At 43.7% G+C, this 20346-nt stretch overlaps 1 protein-coding gene across 1 annotated transcript in view; it reads right to left on the bottom strand.

The window, feature by feature from the left end:
• Nucleotides 1-20346, bottom strand: part of ATF6B (activating transcription factor 6 beta) — a 66758-nt gene that overhangs the window by 34305 nt on the left and 12107 nt on the right. The window contains exons 5-9 of the mRNA XM_056541449.1: nucleotides 14119-14204; nucleotides 13964-14039; nucleotides 11272-11354; nucleotides 9786-9915; nucleotides 4369-4542 (exon numbers count right to left, since the gene is read on the bottom strand). Coding sequence (XP_056397424.1) covers nucleotides 4369-4542; nucleotides 9786-9915; nucleotides 11272-11354; nucleotides 13964-14039; nucleotides 14119-14204 — 549 coding nt within the window. The remainder of the gene's footprint in view (nucleotides 1-4368; nucleotides 4543-9785; nucleotides 9916-11271; nucleotides 11355-13963; nucleotides 14040-14118; nucleotides 14205-20346) is intronic.

The raw sequence follows: 20346 nt of genomic DNA, 5'->3' as shown, positions 1-20346 counted from the left end.
TGGAGGGAGGCAGTTTGGAGACCACTCATCTACAAGAGCAGATCAATTCTGAAGACTTGGGGCCCATTCACCCGAGCGGAATCCATTGGGAAAGTTTGACTCCCATGTTTTTTATGGAATTTTGCTGCACCGTCCACACGACTTTCCGCAGCAAAAAATTCATATTCCGTTTTTAGGCAGAATTCGCTGGGACATGCATTGCCCTCAATGGAGACGGCGCATGTCCGAGCGGTCCTAGTGCCGGCTGAATCAGTTGGCGCTGCTGAGCGCGGAATGTCCGCCCGGAAATGTGGGATCTCCATTGACGGCAATGCATGTCCGAGCACAAAGAATGGACAGGTATTTCCATGGCAAGAACATTTACCCATTTGCCCAGATATGGGGATAAGTTACATTCCACTAGAGTACTACTTTAAATCTGCATCTGAGAAAACATTACAACATCCAACTTTCCATAGCTCCCGAGTGGCTACTCTGCCTAGTTATGCAGTAAAAAAAAAAAAAAAAAATAAAATAAACTAAATTACTTCTATTAAAAAATCTTAATCCTTCCAGTACTTATCAGCTGATGTATACTACAGAGGAACATGTGTAGTTCTTTTCTGCCTGACCACAGTGCTCTCTGCTGACACCTCTGTCCATTTTAGGAAGTGTCCAGAGCAGGATAGGTTTTCTATGGGGATATGACTCCTCCTCCGGACAGTTCCTGACATGGACAGAGGTGTCAGCAGAGAGCACTGTGGTCAGGCAGAAAGGAAATTAAAAAAGAAAAGCACTTCCTATGGAGCATACAGCAGCTCATAAGTACTGGAAGGATTTTTTTTAAAAGAAGTAAATTACAAATCTGTTTAACAGCGAAGTTACAGCGGAGAAGCGAGTGCTGTTGGATTAATCTACAACTTTGTAACTTTCTGGCACCAGATGATCTGAATTTTTTTTTTTCCACCGGAGTACCCCTTTAAGTGAAAAAGGATAAGGTGCAGTACCAGATTGCCAGGGGTGCCGTGTTAGGTACTGCAGTAATGCAGATACATTGTGGACGTTCCTACAGTTCTCACCCACAATGGTCCTAAGGACTCGCCAGAAATTAAGGAAAGACGGGACGTGTGCTCTCCGCTTCACATGACTCCTACTTCGCACCCAGACAACGAATCTTTTTCCGGAGTGACAATTATTTTGCCAGGACATCTGCTGTGCGCTCTCATCCTGCCCCCCCCCCCCCCCCCCTCCCCTGGATAAATAACTTTACAGCAGCTCTATTCTGGTTTATGGCTTTTCCATCTGTGTTCCGTTTCCTCATATAATTCTTTGATCCAATAAAGGCGCAGCGCACACATGTCACATGACGTAGCGACAGTAAGTGCAGGGAGCGTCCAGAAAACATCCTGTCGGGTCAATCTATTGAAGGATGTGATATAGTGACCCCTTCAGGATGCCAGGCGCTATTACATGTTGGGTAAACTGTTCTGAACGCTAGAGGTAGTTACATCATAGCTCCGCCCCCTCATGACGCCCCTCCCTGCCCTCCTCAATGCAAGTCTATGGGAGGGGGCGTGACAGCCGTCACGCCCCCTCCCATAGACTTGCATTGAGGGGGTGGGGGAGGGGCGTCATGAGGGGGGCGGGGCTATGATGTAACTACCTCTAGCGTTCAGAACAGTTTACCCCTTTTAATCATTCTCAACATGTAATAGCGCCTGGCATCCTGAAGGGGTCACTATATCACATCCTTCAATAGATTGACCCGACAGGATGTTTTCTGGACGCTCTGCCCCCCTCATGACGCCCCTCCCTGCCCTCCTCAATGCAAGTCTATGGGAGGGGGCGTGACGGCTGTCACGCCCCCTCCCATAGACTTGCATTGAGGGGGTGGGGGAGTGACGTCATGAGGGGGCGGGGCTATGATGTAACTAGCTCTAGCGTTCAGAACAGTTTGTTCCAAACACAGAGCAGCGGAGTACCCCTTTAAAGCAGTGGGCTATTCCAAACTGTGGACCTCCAGCTGTTGCATAAACCAACTCCCAGCAAGCTCCACACGAAGTTCTTTTCTTTTTGAATTTCTTTCCAGTCTGACCACAGTGCTCTCTGCTGACACCTCTGTCCATATAAGGAACTGTCCAGAGCAGGAGAGGTTTGATATGGGGATTTGCTCCTACTCTGGACAGTTCCTAATATGGACAGAGGTGTCAGCAGAGAGCACTGTGGTCAGACTGGAAAGAAATTCAAAAAGAAAAGAACTTCCTGTGGAGCATACAGCAGCTGATAAGTACTGGAAGGACTAAGTTTAAACTAAGTTTTTCATCGGAGTACCCCTTTAAATCCACCATATTGTGTACATAAAAAGATGGAAAGAAAAAGCGCAATAACAGCAGTCTGGGCAACATAGTTTGTTAGGTTGAAAAAAGGTTAAAACATGTCAAAGTTTTTTGTTTGTTTCTTTTTTTTTTTTTTTTTTAAAGGGGTACTCCGCTGCTCAGTGTTTGGAACAAACTGTCCCGAATGCTGGAGCTGGGAGCTCGTGACGTCATAGCCCCACCCCCTCATGGCGTCACACCCTGCCCCCTCAATGCAAGTCTATGGGAGGGGTGGGACGTAGTAAGGGGGCGGGGCTATGACATCACGAGCTCCTGGCGTCGGCTCCAGCGTTCGGAACAGTTTGTTCCAAACGCTGGGCATCGGAGTACCCCTTTAATGATATTAACCCCTCCCTTACAAAAAACGTATTTCTGGCGTTTTTTTTTGTTTTTTTGGGAGCTTTGGCATTTTTTTCATTACAAGTCATTCATTCATCATGTGATTAAGATTTTTAAATAGAAGTAATTTACAAATATGTTTAACTTTCTTGCAACAATTGATTTAAAAAATAAAAAAGTAGTATGAGCCAAGATTTCTCTCTTCTCCATTGGACAGAACAGGGAATTTGCATTGGCGGCGAAACCGATGACCACATGGTGAGAAGCGGCAGAAACCGGGTCACCTGACCTATCTACATATACATTCAAAATAGTGCAGGTGACTCTTCTGTAAGATTGTCTTTAATAGTAGGGAGTATCCCCCGGCAGTCATTACCAGCAGCCCCCCTGTAGACAGCAGCCCCCCTGTAGACAGCAGCCCCCCTGTAGACAGCAGCCCCCCTGTAGACAGCAGCCCCCCTGTAGACAGCAGCCCCCCGGCAGACATTACCAGCAGCCCCCCTGTAGACAGCAGCCCCCCTTTAGACAGTGGGCCCCCATTTAAACAGCAGCAGGGCTCCCCACTTAGACAGCAGCAGGGCCCCCCTGTAGACATTAGTAGTAGCCCCCTCCTTGCAGACAGCTCACCTGCAGCTGTCCTCTGTCGGGTGCTGGCGCTCCATTGCCCCGTCCTCTGGTCCGCATCGTGTCGTCCTATGGAGGAGCATGTGACATAAACGTCACTCTGCTTCCTCCGTAGCGTTACGCTGGGCGCAGGGGAGGAGGTGGAGTGACGTGTGTGTCACCTGCTCCTCAATGGAACACTATGATGTGGACGGCAGCATGTATCGGACATGGTATGGGGGACATTAAACGAGTCCCCGATACCATGCAAATGGCTAGTATCAACTTCGATACTGATACTAGTATTGGTTTCGGGACATCCCTAAAACATATTTATTTATTATATATATATATATATATTTTTTTTATTTTATTTTTTTATTAGTTTTCCCCAGAGTACCCCTTTAAAAGGAAAACGGTCACCTGTTCACCCACACTAAACCAGATATACCCAGGTTACAGTGCGGGTGAACAGGAGACAGATGCGAGGTCCCTGATTAATATACATACTTGCAGTCCGGCGCCCGGTCCCTCTGAAGTTCCGCTTCTTCCAGCGCTGAATTGTGCGCTGGAGGCGGGTCTGCCGGATTTGAATATTCATGGGGGCTGGTCACGTAAGCGCTTGTGCAGATTGAGGGACCGGGCACCAGACTACAGGTGCATATATATATATATATATATATATATATATATATATATATATATAGGTTAGAAGCCCCGCACCTGTCTCCTGTTCACCCACACTATAACCCGATGTATCGGGACGACATCTGCGAGGAGTTTGTATGTTCTCCCCGATTTTGCATGGGTTTCCTCCGGGTACTCTAATTTTCTACCACACCCCAAAACATAATGATAGGTAAATATATATCGTGAACCCCAATGGGCACAGGGACCAATCAGAGTACAGCGCTGCGGAATCTGTGTGCGCTTTATAAATAATAAAGAATTATTATGACATCCCAGCTTCCCTGACCCCTCTGAGTCTCAACCAAGGCAGAGAACCCCCCCCCCCCCTAACCCAACACCACACTAGTCCTGGAGGCGTGAGAACCGCCAAGGTGGGTCTTACCTGTCAGAGTTGGCACGATGGGAGGAGGCGGTGCGCTGGTCACTGGGTGCAGGATAATGGCGTGCGGTGTGCTGCTTGGGGTGGCGGGTGGATTGGTCCCTGGCGGGGGTCTCGGTTGTAAGGCCGGTTTCTTTGAAATAGAGCTGGAAGACTTCAAGAGACATCCTGACTGGGCTGCAAGAGACAGAGGATGACAAGATGGAGCGTGACCATCATACTCTCATTACTCAATGTCCTCTATATCAGTGTTTCCTAACCAGGGTGCCTCCAGCTGTTGCAAAACTACAACTCCCAGCATGTTGGACTATATATAGTTGTATGCTGACACCTCTGTCTGTCTCAGGAATTGTCCAGAACAGGAGAGGTTTGCTATGGGGATTTTTCTCCTACTCTGGACAGTTCCTGAGGCAGACAGAGGTGTCAGCAGAGAGCACTGTGGTCAGACAGAAAAGAACAACTCAACTTCAGCTGCTGGTAAGTACTGGTAGGATTAAGATTTTTTAATAGAAGTAATTTACAAATCTGTTTAATTTTCTGAAGCCAGTTGATTTGAAAAAAAATAGTTTTTCGCCGGAATACCCCTTTTATGATAGAGCAGGAAAGCCCCCGTTGAGTGGAAACCACCATCAGGGAGGACGCTTTAGACTTTCATCTCTAGTGCGATGACATCAGGGCGGGGGATGATGAGCGCGGACGATACAGGACGTATTCATACACATCTCCGCCACTACCATCACCGCATCCTGAAATACGAGCTGTAATATGGGATTTGCTGATGACACCATCCAGTAGGGTCGTTCCATCATAATGGTTGACTTACAGGTTGAACCTAACAACACTGCTCCGAAATGTCCAGAGACAGAAGAGACGGCCATGGAGGGGCGGAGTAACTGAGAACAGATGGGACTGGAGTATTAATAGCGTTTTATGATCTGCGGGACTCCATATATGTGATCCTCACCGATCCTGACAAAGTGCGGCGTCCCCTACACCAGTGTGCCTCCAGCTGTTGCAAAACTACAACTCCCAGCATGCCTTCGGCTGTCCGGGCATGCTGGGAGTTGTAGTTTTGCAACAGCTGGAGGCACCCTGGTTGGGAAACACTGACCTTTACTATAAACTACTATATAGTCCAACATGCTGGGAGTTGTAGTTTTGCAACAGCTGGAGGCACCCTGGTTGGGAAACACTGGTCTAGATCATTGAATTATTTTAGCACTCAGCACCATCTTAGCGCTTCTTGCGCCTAATAGTAACCACCGGGGCGGGCCGCTGCAATTTCAAAAAAGGGGGGCTGCAATGCAGTGCGCTCTCTGCCTGGCGTGTCACCCGGGTCATTGGTCTGACCTTGAACAGAGACCAATCATTCCATGTACATATCCGGCCACGCGCTAGTGTCAATGTGACTACCACTCTATATCCAGCTCGATCTTCTACCGCTGATCTGACAGGACCACAAAACACGAAGACCTATGGGGCTACAATATTGTGTCAAATGAGAAAAGAAGCTTTTCCAGTCGTCACCTCTTAGGTCTTTACCGACAAAACAGGAAATGTAAAGTCATCTCACTCCTCTATTAATAACAGAGCGGACAGTACATGGCTTCCTGTCATCACTGTGCAGCCTCAGAGAATATCTGCTTTATGGTTAAGGTGAAAGAAAATAAAAAATATGTTTTATTTTAAATTTTAAAAAAATTAAAAAATTAAAAAAATTGTGTGTATATATAATTTTCTCTTTTTTTTATAATAAAATAAAAAAATACATAAAAAAATATACATATATACACACACACACACACACTTTTTAATATATATATATTTTTTATAAACAAAATATACACACATACACACACTACATATATATATATATTTATTATTATATATATATATATATATGTGTATGTGTATATATTGTTTATTAAAATATATATATATATATATATAAAAATGTGTGTGTGTGTGTGTATATGTATATTTTTTTATGTATTTTTTTATTTTATTAAAAAAAAAGAAAAATGATATATATATATATATATATATATATATATATATACATACACACACACACTACATATATATATATATATATATATATATATATATATTAATAATAAATATATATTATTATAATAATAAATATATATGTAGTGTGTGTATGTATGTGTGTATATATATAAAATATGTGTGTGTGTATGTATATTTATTTATGTATTTTTTTATTTTATTATAAAAAAAAGAAAAATGATATATATATATACACACACACACACACACACACATTACATATACATGTGTGTGTGTATATATATATACATTTTTTTAATATTTTGATATTATATATCTTTATATTATTTCTACTTGTATATAATAAATAATACAAATGCAATACAAAGTGAATTAAGTAAAGTGCATTAGAAGAGTAGTAAATGGAGGATCAGGAGACCCCTGTTAAAAGGTTGCATATGGTTACAAGTAGAAAGAGCACCACTCTAAACCGTACGCAGCCACTAAACAGGCCAGTATAGCCTCATTTAAAGGGAATGTGTTGCCTAAATACATTTTCCTAATTTAGAGGCAGATACTGAAACAGGTTCTTTTCAGTATTCGGTTTCCATTTCCTGATTATAATCTTTTGATCTTTTTTTTGGTATATTAATATGGAGACGCCATTTCACCAGGGCTATTTTTTCTCTACATGGCGCCATTGCTCAGATATCCTCAGAAATAATTCTAATGTGTAAATTAATGTCTTTTGTGGACTAGAGGTTTGTCCTAGCACACTGGTTCACTGGGATGCCCATTTGGCTGGTCCCTGATGCACAACCCCCGAATAAATATTCATAACATTCATTTTCTGCATGTAGCTGCAATAAGCTGCAAGACCCGGTGCATGGACTCAAGCCCCGCTGGCCCAATGTATGAATGCGCACGCGCAACTTTTACAGCAGAAATATTTATATGGGGGAATGCAGCCAGACGGGCGTACCAGTGCACCCAGAGGATAGGAAACACCTGAGTGCACCAAAGACACACATTAAAGGGGTACTCCCGCACTAAGACAACTTATGCCCTATCCAAAGGATAGGGGATAAGATGCCTGATCGCAGGGGTCCTGCCGTTGGGGACCCCCCGTGATCTTCCACGACGCACCCAGTTAGAATCAGCCCCGGAGTGTGCTCGCTCCGGGTCTGATTACTGGCGATCACGGGGACGGAGCATAGTGACATCACGGGTCCGCCCCCGTGTGACATCACGCCCCACCCCCTCAATGCAAGCCTATGCCCCCTCCCATAGGCTTGCATTGAAGGGGCGGAGCGTGACGTCACATAGGGACGGAGCCGTGACATCACTATCCTCAGTCCCCGTGATCGCCAGTAATCAGACCCCAGCAGCGGGACCCCCGCGATCAGGCATCTTATCCCCTATCCTTAGGATAGGGGATAAGATGTCTTAGCGGAGTACCCCTTTAACATAATAGAATTATTGGGGATATCCCAAGAACAGCTCAGTGTATAAAAATAAGGTTTGTCCACAATAAGATAAATGCTGTTTATGCAAAAACAGTGCCACTACTGTCTACAGGTTGAATGTAGTACAGCAGCTGAGTCCCATTTACTTTCATGGAGCTAAACTGCAATACTAGACACAACCTGTGGACAGGAGTGGTGCTGTTTTCTGCAAAAAGAAGAAGTGTTTTCCTAATCCTGGACAACACCTTTAAATGGGTACTCCTGTGGAAAACATTTCATTTTAAATCAACTGGTGTCAGAAAGTTAAACAGATTTGTAAATGACTTCTATTAGAAAATCTTTACCCTTCCAGTACTTTTTAGCAGCTGTATGCCACAGAGGAAATTCTTTTCTTTTTGAATTTCTTTTTTGTCTTGTCCACAGTGCTCTCTGCTGACACCTCTGTCCGTGTCAGGAACTGTCCAGAGTAGCATAGGTTTGCAATGGGGATTTTCTCCTGCTCTGGACAGTTCCTGATACGGGCATCAGGTGTCAGCAGAGAGCACTGTGGACAAGACAAAAAGAAATTCAAAAAGAAAAGAATTTCCTCTGTAGCATACAGCTGCTAATAAGTACCGGAAGGGTTTACAAATCTGCTTAACTTTCTGGCACCAGTTGATTTAAAAGAAAATGCTTTCCACTGGAGTACCCCTTTAAAGATCTTGTACCCAGCATCACAGGCAGTATTGGCAGGTTAGTGTAGGTGACGCTGTTGTCAAGGGACAACTATCCCCTGTCCACAGTGCACAGACCCCCATTCAATCTCTAGAATGGGGACTACTTAAAGGGGTACACCCCTGGAAAACTTTTATTTTTTATTTTTTTTAAAGCAACTGGTGCCAGAAAGTTAAACAGATTTGTAAATCACTTCTATTAAAACATCTTAATCCTTCCAGTACTTTTTAGGGGCTGTATACTAAAAGAGAAATCCCAAAAATAAATGCATTTCCTCAGTGCTCTCTGCTGACCACAGTGCTCTCTGCTGACCTCTGCTGTCCCTTTTAGGAACTGTCCAGAGCAGCATAGGTTTGCTATGGAGATTTTCTCCTGCTCTGGACAGTTCCTAAAATGTAAGCTTTTTTAATAGAAGTAATTTACAAATCTGTTTAACTTTCTGACACCAGTTGATTTAAAAAATAAATAAATAAATAAATAAGTTTTCCATGGGAGTACCCCTTTAAACAGCAATAAGTGTACCTGACCATTGCTCCACTTATAGTCTATGGGAGCACAGAAGACAGCTCCCCTATCCATAGGAAGGAAGAAATGGTAAGAGTAGCTATAATCCCAGTTCACCGGCCTCGGCATAGCAGGATAAGTGATATTAAATAGGAACTGTCAATAACATTTTTTTTACTATTGCACTCCTTATGGTAAATAAAAAATCTTTCTAATGTACTTTGCTTAAAAAAAATGAAGTTTTCTATGTTTTGTGTTTAAAAATGCTGCCACTAGGTGTCTCCCTACCTGTCCAGAGCACATTTCCCCCATCTCTTGCACAGACTTTGGACTCCTGCTGGCCTGGCAAAAGTCCAAAATCAGGAAATGCAGTCTGGAGTGCTGAGGGAGGGTGTGTGCAGCCTTAGCCAATCATAGCTCATCTCACACTGAACTGCTCTGGGCTGTGTGTAGCAGAGTGAGGGAGGAAGTTCTCCCCTGTATGGCTTCAGATGATGTCACGCCTCCTGGGGAACGCCCCTTTCCTATCTGACTGAGCAGAAAATACAGAGCAATATCAAGGTAGGAAACTAAAAAATAATAAAAAATAAAGGCCGGGGGTGGTTTATCATGATGGGGGCAGTGACCTGGGAGAATTATAAAAATTAAACAAGATCATGAGAGGTTCTCTGTAATGTACATAGACTGGTCTGGGCGTTTATGTAAATGACCCGACAATGCACCCACCTGCCGCCGACACTGGGAGCAGAGTTATTTGCAGAGCGCTGCATGGAGCGGATGGCACCTCCAGGCTTGTACTTGAGGGCGAGGGTGGCAGCTCAACCTTCACCGAGGTCCCTGTGTCTCCTAGAGAGGGCTGAGCAAAAAGACAATAAGATCCGTAAGACAAGGATGTACGTATAGGAGATGGTTAAAGGGGTAGTCCAGTGCTGAAAAACGTATCCCCTATACTAAGGATGGTGGATGAGTTTCAGATCGCGGGGGGTCCGACAGCGATCTCCTGTACAGGGCCCCAGCGGCCCGCGGGAAGGGGGCGCGTTGACCACCGCACAAAGCGGGAGCTGACACACCCCCTCAATACAACTCTATGGCAGAGCCGGAACGCTGTCTTCAGCAATCTCCGGCTCTGCCATAGCGATGTATTGAGGGGGGAGTGTCGGCCGCCGCTTCGTGCTGTGGTCGACACCCGCTATCTGGCCAGCGAGCCGGGGCCCCGTACAGAGAGATCGCAGGGGGCCCCAGCGGTCGGCTCCCCTGCAATCTGAAATTTATCCCCTATCCTTAGTATAGGGGATACGTTTTTCAGCACTGGACTACCCCTTTAAAAGGGGTACTCCAGTGGAAATTTTCTTTTTTAATCAACCGGTGCCAGAAAGTTAAAACAGATTTGTTAATTACTTCTATTTAAAAAAAAATATTTCTCCTTTCAGTACTTATTAGCTGCTATATACTACAGAGAAAGTTCTTTTCTTTTTGGATTTTTTTTTCTGTCCATGCTGCTCTCTGCTGACACCTCTGTCCGTATCAGTAACTGTCCAGAACAGGAGCAAATCCCCATAGCAAACCTGGACAATTCCTGATTCTGACAGAGGTGTCAGCGGAGAGCACTGTGGACAGAAAGGAAAAAAAAAGAAATCCAAAAACAAAAAGAACTTTCTCTGTAATATACAGCCGCTAATAAGTAATGGAAGGATAAAGATTTTTTTTGAATAGAAGTAATTTCCAAATCTGTTTAACTTTCTGGCAGCAGTTGACAAAAAAATAAAAATAAAAAAAAAGAAATGTTTTTCACCCCTTTAATGGTCACTGTGTGGGTGGGAATGGTCAATGGAGGTCCAGATAAAGCATGGACACCCCAAAGCTGGGTTTTGCAAACAGTGTGCCTCCAGCTGTTGCAAAACTGCAACTCCCAGCATGCACGGACAGCCTTCGGCTGTCCGGGCATGCTGGGAGTTGTAGTTTTGCAACAGCTGGAGGCACACCGTTTGCCAAACACTGCCCTAAAGCCTATGTTCTTCAATGCCCCAATATAGACAGGCATGTCGGAACCGTTAATACAGTGTTTCTTAACCAGAGTGCCTCCAGCTGTTCCAGAACTACAGCTGTAGATTAGCCACACCGTTTGGGAAACACTGTGTCAACATGTGGGCGAGATCAGCGGCACATACACCTCTGAGACGCTTATCTTTCATTAAACTAATGATGTACTCACGGGGTAGAGACCATCACAGGAGGAAGAGGAATCACAAGACGAGGAGGAGAAGGGAGACGCCGGCTCTGCCTTAACTAACAGATCTGAAAAGAGATTTTTTTTTATTTTACCGGGAAGTAAAAAAAACATAAAAAAAAAAAAAAAAACAACTTAACAAAAAAACACCATCTCGTAGTGTCCCAGGCACTGCCATCGCTTAAATGGGCACTCTCACTAAAACAAATTTTTGCTATTGCACTTCTTATGGTAAATAAAAAATCTTTCTAATATACTTTGTTTAAAAAAAAAAAGTTTTTTTTATGTTTTATTTATGTTCATGTTTAAAAAAGCTGCCACTAGGTGTCTCATTACCTGTCCAGAGCACATTCCCCCCCATCTCTTGCACAGACTTTGAACTCCTGCTGGCCTGGCAGAAGTCGAAAATCAGGAAATGAGAGGTGTGTGCAGCCTTAGCCAATCATAGCTCATCTCACACTGAACTGTTCTGTGCTGTGTGTAGCAGAGTGAGGGAGGAAGTTCTCCCCTGTATGGCTTCAGATGATGTCACAGCCTGAAGGGGAACGTCCCTTCCCAGTCTGTGAATGCGATGACTACTGGCCAAACGGCCTGAAATGCGTCGGGGTCTAGAGGCGCTCCAACCTTGCACAGATGCACTGTTGTCCCAGTGCTCATTTTTTCTTCTGCTTGTCTATGGACTTTTAACCTGGATTTCAATAAAGGAATGATTTTACACAGTGCTGCTCCACCTTCTCCTATGCTCTCTCCTTGAGGCTGGCCGTGCACGTGTGGAACAGGTGAGCTGAATCCCCTTTATCTTCATTTTAATTTCCAAATCTGTTTAACTTTCTGGCACCAGTTCATTTAAAAAAAATATACGTTTTCCACCGGCGTACCCCTTTAAAATCCAAGTGTAGCATAAAAAAAGATAAAAACACACACAAACGAAACGCACTGCGTGCGTTTCGTTTGTGTGTGTTTTTATCTTTTGTTGTTATACACTTGGATTTTAACTACGTTTGGAATAAAATTGGATTTTATCCGTGTTGGGAGCCGGAATTCTACCTCCATTTTTCATTGAAAAAATCCCTCTCCCCTGTTATTTGTGCTTTGGGCCCCTGCATCATTGGCTCCATTACCTGGAAGGGTGCAGGATATGCAGCATGGTTATAAAATTTTAGCAAGCAGCAGGCCCTACACCACTCTGGATAACAGAGCAAAGGAGAAGGTCCTGCACCACTCTGGATAACAGAGCAAAGGAGAAGGTCCTGCACCACTCTGGATAAGAGAGCAAAGGAGAAGGTCCTGCACCACTCTGGATAAGAGAGCAAAGGAGAAGGTCCTGCACCACTCTGGATAAGAGAGCAAAAGAGAAGGTCCTGCACCACTCTGGATAAGAGAGCAAAAGAGAAGGTCCTGCACCACTCTGGATAAGAGAGCAAAGGAGAAGGTCCTGCACCACTCTGGATAAGAGAGCAAAGGAGAAGGTCCTGCACCACTCTGGATAACAGAGCAAAGGAGAAGGTCCTGCACCACTCTGGATAACAGAGCAAAGGAGAAGGTCCTGCACCACTCTGGATAACATAGCAAAGGAGAAGGTCCTGCACCACTCTGGATAACAGAGCAAAGGAGAAGGTCCTGCACCACTCTGGATAACAGAGCAAAGGAGAAGGTCCTGCCCCACTCTGGATAACAGAGCAAAGGAGAAGGTCCTGCCCCACTCTGGATAACAGAGCAAAGGAGAAGGTCCTGCCCCACTCTGGATAACAGAGCAAAGGAGAAGGTCCTGCCCCACTCTGGATAACAGAACTAAGGAGAAGGTCCTGCACCACTCTGGATAACAGAGCAAAGGAGAAGGTCCTGCACCACTAGTAGCACAGGAGTAGAGGGAAGGTGAATATGATTATATTTTGGAGGGGACTTATTGGAGAAAGCTTTTTAATGGGGGCATGTTCCTAACAGGAGGTTGCCTACCTACCTAACCACTGGGGGCTTCTACCTAAAAGAGGAGGGTTTCCTACTTCCATCCTGGGGGCTTTAACCTAATAGGGAGAATCCGTATCTACCTACTGGCGGCTTCTACCTAATAGGTTGGATTTCCTTCCTACTGGGGGGTCCTACCTAACAGGGCGGAGGATTCTCTACCTTATTACTGGAGGCATATCCTAATTATGAGTGTCAGTAAGGGCCTTATGTTCGACTTTCTCCTAAGGCTAAAGCAATCTCTTCTGTCACATGACATAAAAAAAAAAAAGTATCAGTAATTGGTACTAGAATTGAGCAAACAAAGTAAATTGGCTGGTAGCGAACCTCGTGGCTCGGCCCTTGATTACTTTAGTCTGTGTAAATTAGTTCAGTTTTCCAAGGGATCTGGTTGTCCGGAAAAGTCCGGGATGACAGTCTTAGGTCCCCTAGGTCTGTATCCACCTTTTCCAGACAACCGGACTCCTTGGAAAGCAGAACTAATTTACGCAGACTAAAGTAATCAACAGCCGAGCTGCGAGGTTCGCTACGAGCCAATTTACTGTAAGTTCGCTCAACTCTAATTGGTATCTGTGAGTACTTGGAAAAAGATAAAAGGGATCGGTACTCATACATCCCTAATGAGCACAACTTTAGAGGTTCTCTCTCTTCTCCCTTGACCGTTTTGAGGTCCCCGATGTTAAGTCAGATGATGGGATAGACGTGTACACACCTGATAAGTTCATACCATGGATCTCATCCAACGAGGAGGACACGGAACAAGACTCTACGTCCATCTGGCTGTCATACTGTGGAGACACGAGAAGTGATGTAGATGGAGAGAAGAGGGAAGAGGCCCAAGTGCTGGAGCTACCGGGTGTCACTTACCAAATGGAGAGGATAGGACCCGAAACCGGGTGGAAAAAGGTCACCATAGTCGTCTGCCACATCCGGGTAACTGTACAGTCCTGTATCTGAGACACAACAGAGGCATCGTTCACCATGATGGTCATCTACACGTCATCGTCATATATAACACAAAGCAACGTCATCAGCAGAGATACAGACAGTGCACAGTAGGATTAAACAGTGACCCCCCCCCCCGACCTATGATGGCCCTGACATACCATATCATATATATATATATATATATATATATATATATATATATACACACACAGTGACCCCCCGCCCTATGATCATTTCCACATACGATCACTCTCAGAGACCATCGCATGTTGAAGGCAGCGTCAGCATATGATGCTTTTGTATGTCGGGGCCATTGCATAAACGGCTATTGGGCAGCGCAGACTGCTTCAGCTGCCACCGGATAGCCGTTTACGGTGCCCCGTATGGTCCGCTGACGATCACTTACCTGTCCTCGGGGCTCCGGCGCCTCCTCTTCGGGATCCCCTGCATCGTCGGCGCTCTCCATCATAGTCATCACGTCGCTGCGCACGCCGTCCCGTCATCCAATAGGAGCGGCGTGCGTAGCGACGTGATGGCGGCAACCGAGAGCGCGGATCCAGGGGAAGCAGAGGCCTTGCCGGAGCGTCGGGGACACCCCGGGGACACGGCGACCGCAATGGAAAGCGACATCCAGGGCAGCGGTGACGAGCGGTGACGGTCCGGAGCGGCGGGGACACATGAGTATAACCTCCAATACCAGTGGTCTTCAACCTGCGGACCTCCAGATGTTGCAAAACTACAACTCCCAGCATGCCCGGACAGCCGTTGGCTGTCCGGGCATGCTGGGTGTTGTAGTTTTGCAACATCTGGAGGTCCACAGGTTGTAGACCACTGTCCTATACTTTACATTGCACGGATCCCTCAACATACGATGGTTTCAACAAGCGATGGTCCATTTGGAACGGATTACCATCGTATGTTGAGGGATCACTGTGTTGAGGTCATGGAGGAACTCCCTTATATTATCCAAAATATAGAGAAGCTGAAAAGAGCCAGGACTGAGCACTACAGGCTGTCAATTAAAGGGGTACTCCAGTGAAAAATTTTTTTCCTTTTTCTGTAAATCAACTGGTGACAGAACGTTAAAAACTGATTTGTAAATTACTTCTATTTAAAAATCTTAACCCTTCCAGTACTAATCAGCTGCTAAATACTACAGAGGAAATTATTTTCTTTTTGAATTTCTTTCTGTCTGACCACAGTGCTCTCTGCTGACACCTCTGGGTATGTCAGGAACTGTCCAGAGTAGGAGTCCTTCCAGTACTTATTAGCAGCTGTATGCTACAGAGGAAATTATTTTCTTTTTGAATTTCTTTTTTGTCTTGTCCACAGTGCTCTCTGCCGACACCTGATGCCCGGATCAGGAACGGTCCAGAGCAGGAGAAAATCCCCATAGCAAACCTATGCTACTCTGGACAGTTCCTGATACGGACAGAGGTGTCAGCAGAGAGCACTGTGGTCAGACAGAAAAGAAATTCAAAAAGGAAAGAACTTCCTGTGGATCATACAGCAGCTGATAAGTACTGGAAGGATTAAGATTTTTTTAAATAGAAGTCATTTACAAATCTGTTTAACTTTCTGCCACCAGTTGATTTAAAAAAAAAAATAAAAAAAATTAAAAAAAAAAGTTTTCCACCAGAGTACCCCTTTAAATCCAACATATTATGTATATAAAAAGATGGAAAGAAAAAAGCGCAATAACAGCGGTCTGGGCAACATAGTTTGTTAGGTTGAAAAAAAAAAAAGGTTAAAACATGTAAACGTTTTTAGTTTCTTTTCTTTTAATTTTTTTTTTTAAAGGGGTACTCTGCTGCTCAACATTTGGAACAAACTGTTCCGTAGGCTGGAGTCGGGAGCTCGTGATGTCATAGCCCCGGCCCCACATGACGTCACACCCTGCCCCCTCAATGCAAGTCTATGGGAGGGGGCGTGACGGCTCCCATATACTTGCATTGAGGGGGCGGGGTGTGACATAACAAGGGGGCGGGGCTATGCCATCACGAGCTCCCGCCGCCGGAACAGTTTGTTTCAAACGCTGAGCAGCGGAGTACCCCTATAACGATAGTAACCCCTAATAATAAAAACATTAAATCACTGGACAACCTTCAAAATAAATAAATAAAATAAAATACATTTTTATGCACACAGTTCCGATGCATCTCCATGGTAACAGACTACAAACAAACCTTGTGCAGTCTGATCCTGCAGTCATGTGTCACTCCCCCCCTCCCCCTCCCTTCTTAATACCCATGAATTTCAAGCGACCTTTCAAAAAAACGTATTTCTGGCGTTATGTGTTTTTTTTTTTTGGCATTTTTTTTTCATTACAAGTCATTCATTCATCATGTAACAAAAGGATCTCTACTACGTTTTTCTTAAGAGTTCCCCCCCCCCCTTCGATAGAAACCACGCCATAGTTTCAGCATGCCGAGATTTCTTAAACTGCCCCTGAGCCGAAAAAAAAAAAAACCAATAAAAATAAAAAAAATTATAATAAAAAAAAATAAAATAAAAAAAAAACAGTAAAGAAATAAACATCCCTATCATCTCCCAGTTAACCCCTGGCAGCAACATTGCGGCGCTGTGGCTTTTTTTTTGTATATTTTTTTGTTTTTTTTGTGCATTTTTGCATAAAAACAAACAAATGGAAAAACAGCCTAACAGCAGCTTCTTCCCATCTCATCAAAGACAACGCGTGCATGATCAGCTTTATCGAGTGTGCACGGGTATGCGGAATTTCCAGCTGAACACGACTGCAGGAGGTCACTACACAGAGTCTGTATGTGGTCTGTAACTATGGTAACAGCTTTGCACGGGAGCCGTATATACGAAACGGATTAAGAAACGGGGTTGCAAAAGTTTACAACCCCTGTAATACAATAGAAAGAGGATGCACAGGGACGACACAGGCTCCGATACCGTACATGTAGAGCAGTGGTCTCAAACCGTGGCCCTCCAGATGTTGCAAAACTTCAACTCCCAGCATGCCCGGACAGCCAACGGCTGTCCGGGCAAGCTGGGAGTTGAACTTTTGCAAAAGGGAAGCCTTGATTTACCTTTCATGATCAGTGTGGATCCTCTGGAGGAGGCAGACAGGTGTTTGGCTGTTCGGGCATGCTGAGAGTTGAAGTTTTGCAAAAGGGAAGCCTTGATTTACCTTTCATGATCAGTGTGGATCCTCTGGAGGGGGCAGACAGGTGTTTGGCTTTTTGGGCATGCTGAGAGTTGAAGTTTTGCAAAAGGGAAGCCTTGATTAACCTTTCATGATCAGTGTAGATCCTCTGGAGGGGGCAGACAGGTGTTTGGCTTTTTGGGCATGCTGGGAGTTGAAGTTTTGCAAAAGGGAAGCCTTGATTAACCTTTCATGATCAGTGTGGATCCTCTGGAGGGGGCAGACAGGTGTTTGGCTTTTTGGGCATGCTGAGAGTTGAAGTTTTGCAAAAGGGAAGCCTTGATTAACCTTTCATGATCAGTGTGGATCCTCTGGAGGAGGCAGACAGGTGTTTGGCTTTTTGGGCATGCTGGGAGTTGAAGTTTTGCAACATCTGGAGGGCTACGGTTTGAGACCACTGACTACTGTATATTCATGACATGTTCCTATGTCTTCGGGATCTCCAGAACACTTATAGGAAATGATGCACAGACCTGTGTGGGTTAACCCTCTCACCGGCAGCGTCCACGTCACCCCCACCCTGTCAATTATCCACCCTGTATACGCGGTTTAAGGTTTTACGGCATCGTATACTCCAGTAGAAGGAACATGTAGATAATATCTGCTGCTGTGAGATACTTCCTTGTCCTGGGGCCACAATGTATTGTCATCCGTAATAACAAGTATTGTGTAATGAATGAAAGCAGAAGTTACACCCGATACATAGAAACATAGAACGTGCCGGCAGATAAGAACCATTCGGCCCATCTAGTCTGCCCAATATATCTGAATACTATCACTAGTCCCTGGCCCTAACTTATATGAAGGATAGCCATATACCTATCCCTATCTTATATGAAGTATAGCCATATACCTATCCCTATCTTATATGAAGGATAGCCTTATACCTATCCCTATCTTATATGAAGGATAGCCTTATACCTATCCCTATCTTATATGAAGCATAGCCATATACCTATCCCTATCTTATATGAAGGATAGCCTTATACCTATCCCTATCTTATATGAAGGATAGCCTTATACCTATCTCTATCTTATATGAAGGATAGCCTTATGTCTATCCCTATCTTATATGAAGGATAGCCTTATGCCTATCCCTATCTTATATGAAGGATAGCCTTATACCTATCCCTATCTTATATGAAGGATAGCCTTATACCTATCCCTATCTTATATGAAGGATAGCCTTATACCTATCCCTATCTTATATGAAGGATAGCCTTATACCTATCCCTATCTTATATGAAGGATATCTTTATCTTATATGAAGGATAGCCTTATGCCTATCTTATATGGAGGATAGCCTTATACCTATCCCTATCTTATATGAAGGATATCTTTATCTTATATGAAGGATAGCCTTATGCCTATCCCTATCTTATATGAAGGATAGCCTTATGCCTATCCCTATCTTATATGGAGAATAGCCTTATTCCTATCCCTATCTTATATGAATGATAGCCTTATTCCTATCCCTATCTTATATGAAGGATAGCCTTATGCCTATCTTATATGGAGGATAGCCTTATACCTATCCCTATCTTATATGAAGGATATCTTTATCTTATATGAAGGATAGCCTTATGCCTATCCCTATCTTATATGGAGAATAGCCTTATTCCTATCCCTATCTTATATGAAGGATAGCCTTATTCCTATCCCTATCTTATATGAAGGATAGCCTTATGCCTATCTTATATGGAGGATAGCCTTATACCTATCCCTATCTTATATGAAGGATATCTTTATCTTATATGAAGGATAGCCTTATGCCTATCCCTATCTTATATGAAGGATATCCTTATGCCTATCCCTATCTTATATGAAGGATAGCCTTATGCCTATCCCTATCTTATATGAAGGATAGCCTTATACCTATACCTATCTTATATGAAGGATAGCCTTATGCCTATCCCTATCTTATATGAAGGATAGCCTTATACCTATACCTATCTTATATGAAGGATAGCCTTATGCCTATCCCTATCTTATATGGAGAATAGCCTTATTCCTATCCCTATCTTATATGAAGGATAGCCTTATGCCTATCTTATATGGAGGATAGCCTTATACCTATCCCTATCTTATATGAAGGATATCTTTATCTTATATGAAGGATAGCCTTATGCCTATCCCTATCTTATATTAAGGATAGCCTTATACCTATCCCTATCTTATATGAAGCATAGCCTTATACCTATCCCTATCTTATATGAAGGATAGCCTTATACCTATCCCTATCTTATATGAAGGATAGCCTTATACCTATCCCTATCTTATATGAAGTATAGCCTTATGCCTATCCCTATCTTATATGAAGGATAGCCTTATACCTGTCCCTATCTTATATGAAGAATAATCTTATGCTTATCCCTATCTTATATGAAGGATAGCCTTATACCTATCCCTATCTTATATGAGGGATAGCCTTATACCTATCCCTATCTTATATGAAGGATAGCCTTATACCTATCCCTATCTTATATGAAGTATAGCCTTATGCCTATCCCTATCTTATATGAAGGATAGCCTTATACCTGTCCCTATCTTATATGAAGAATAATCTTATGCTTATCCCTATCTTATATGAAGGATAGCCTTATACCTATCCCTATCTTATATGAGGGATAGCCTTATACCTATCCCTATCTTATATGAAGGATAGCCTTATACCTATCCCTATCTTATATGAAGGATAGCCTTATACCTATCCCTATCTTATATGAAGGATAGCCTTATACCTATCCCTATCTTATATGAAGGATAGCCTTATACCCATCTCTATCTTATATGAAGGATAGCCTTATACCTATCCCTATCTTATATGAAGGATAGCCTTATACCTATCTCTATCTTATATGAAGGATAGCCTTATGCCTATCCCTATCTTATATGAAGGATAGCCTTATGCCTATCCCTATCTTATATGAAGGATAGCCTTATGCCCATCTCTATCTTATATGAAGGATAGCTTT

Source organism: Hyla sarda, chromosome 9 (genome assembly GCF_029499605.1).
Source record: "Hyla sarda isolate aHylSar1 chromosome 9, aHylSar1.hap1, whole genome shotgun sequence".
Taxonomy (NCBI): Eukaryota; Metazoa; Chordata; class Amphibia; order Anura; family Hylidae; genus Hyla; species Hyla sarda.
Note: the sequence above shows the minus strand (reverse complement) of the source record. Positions and strands in the feature narration are given on the sequence as shown.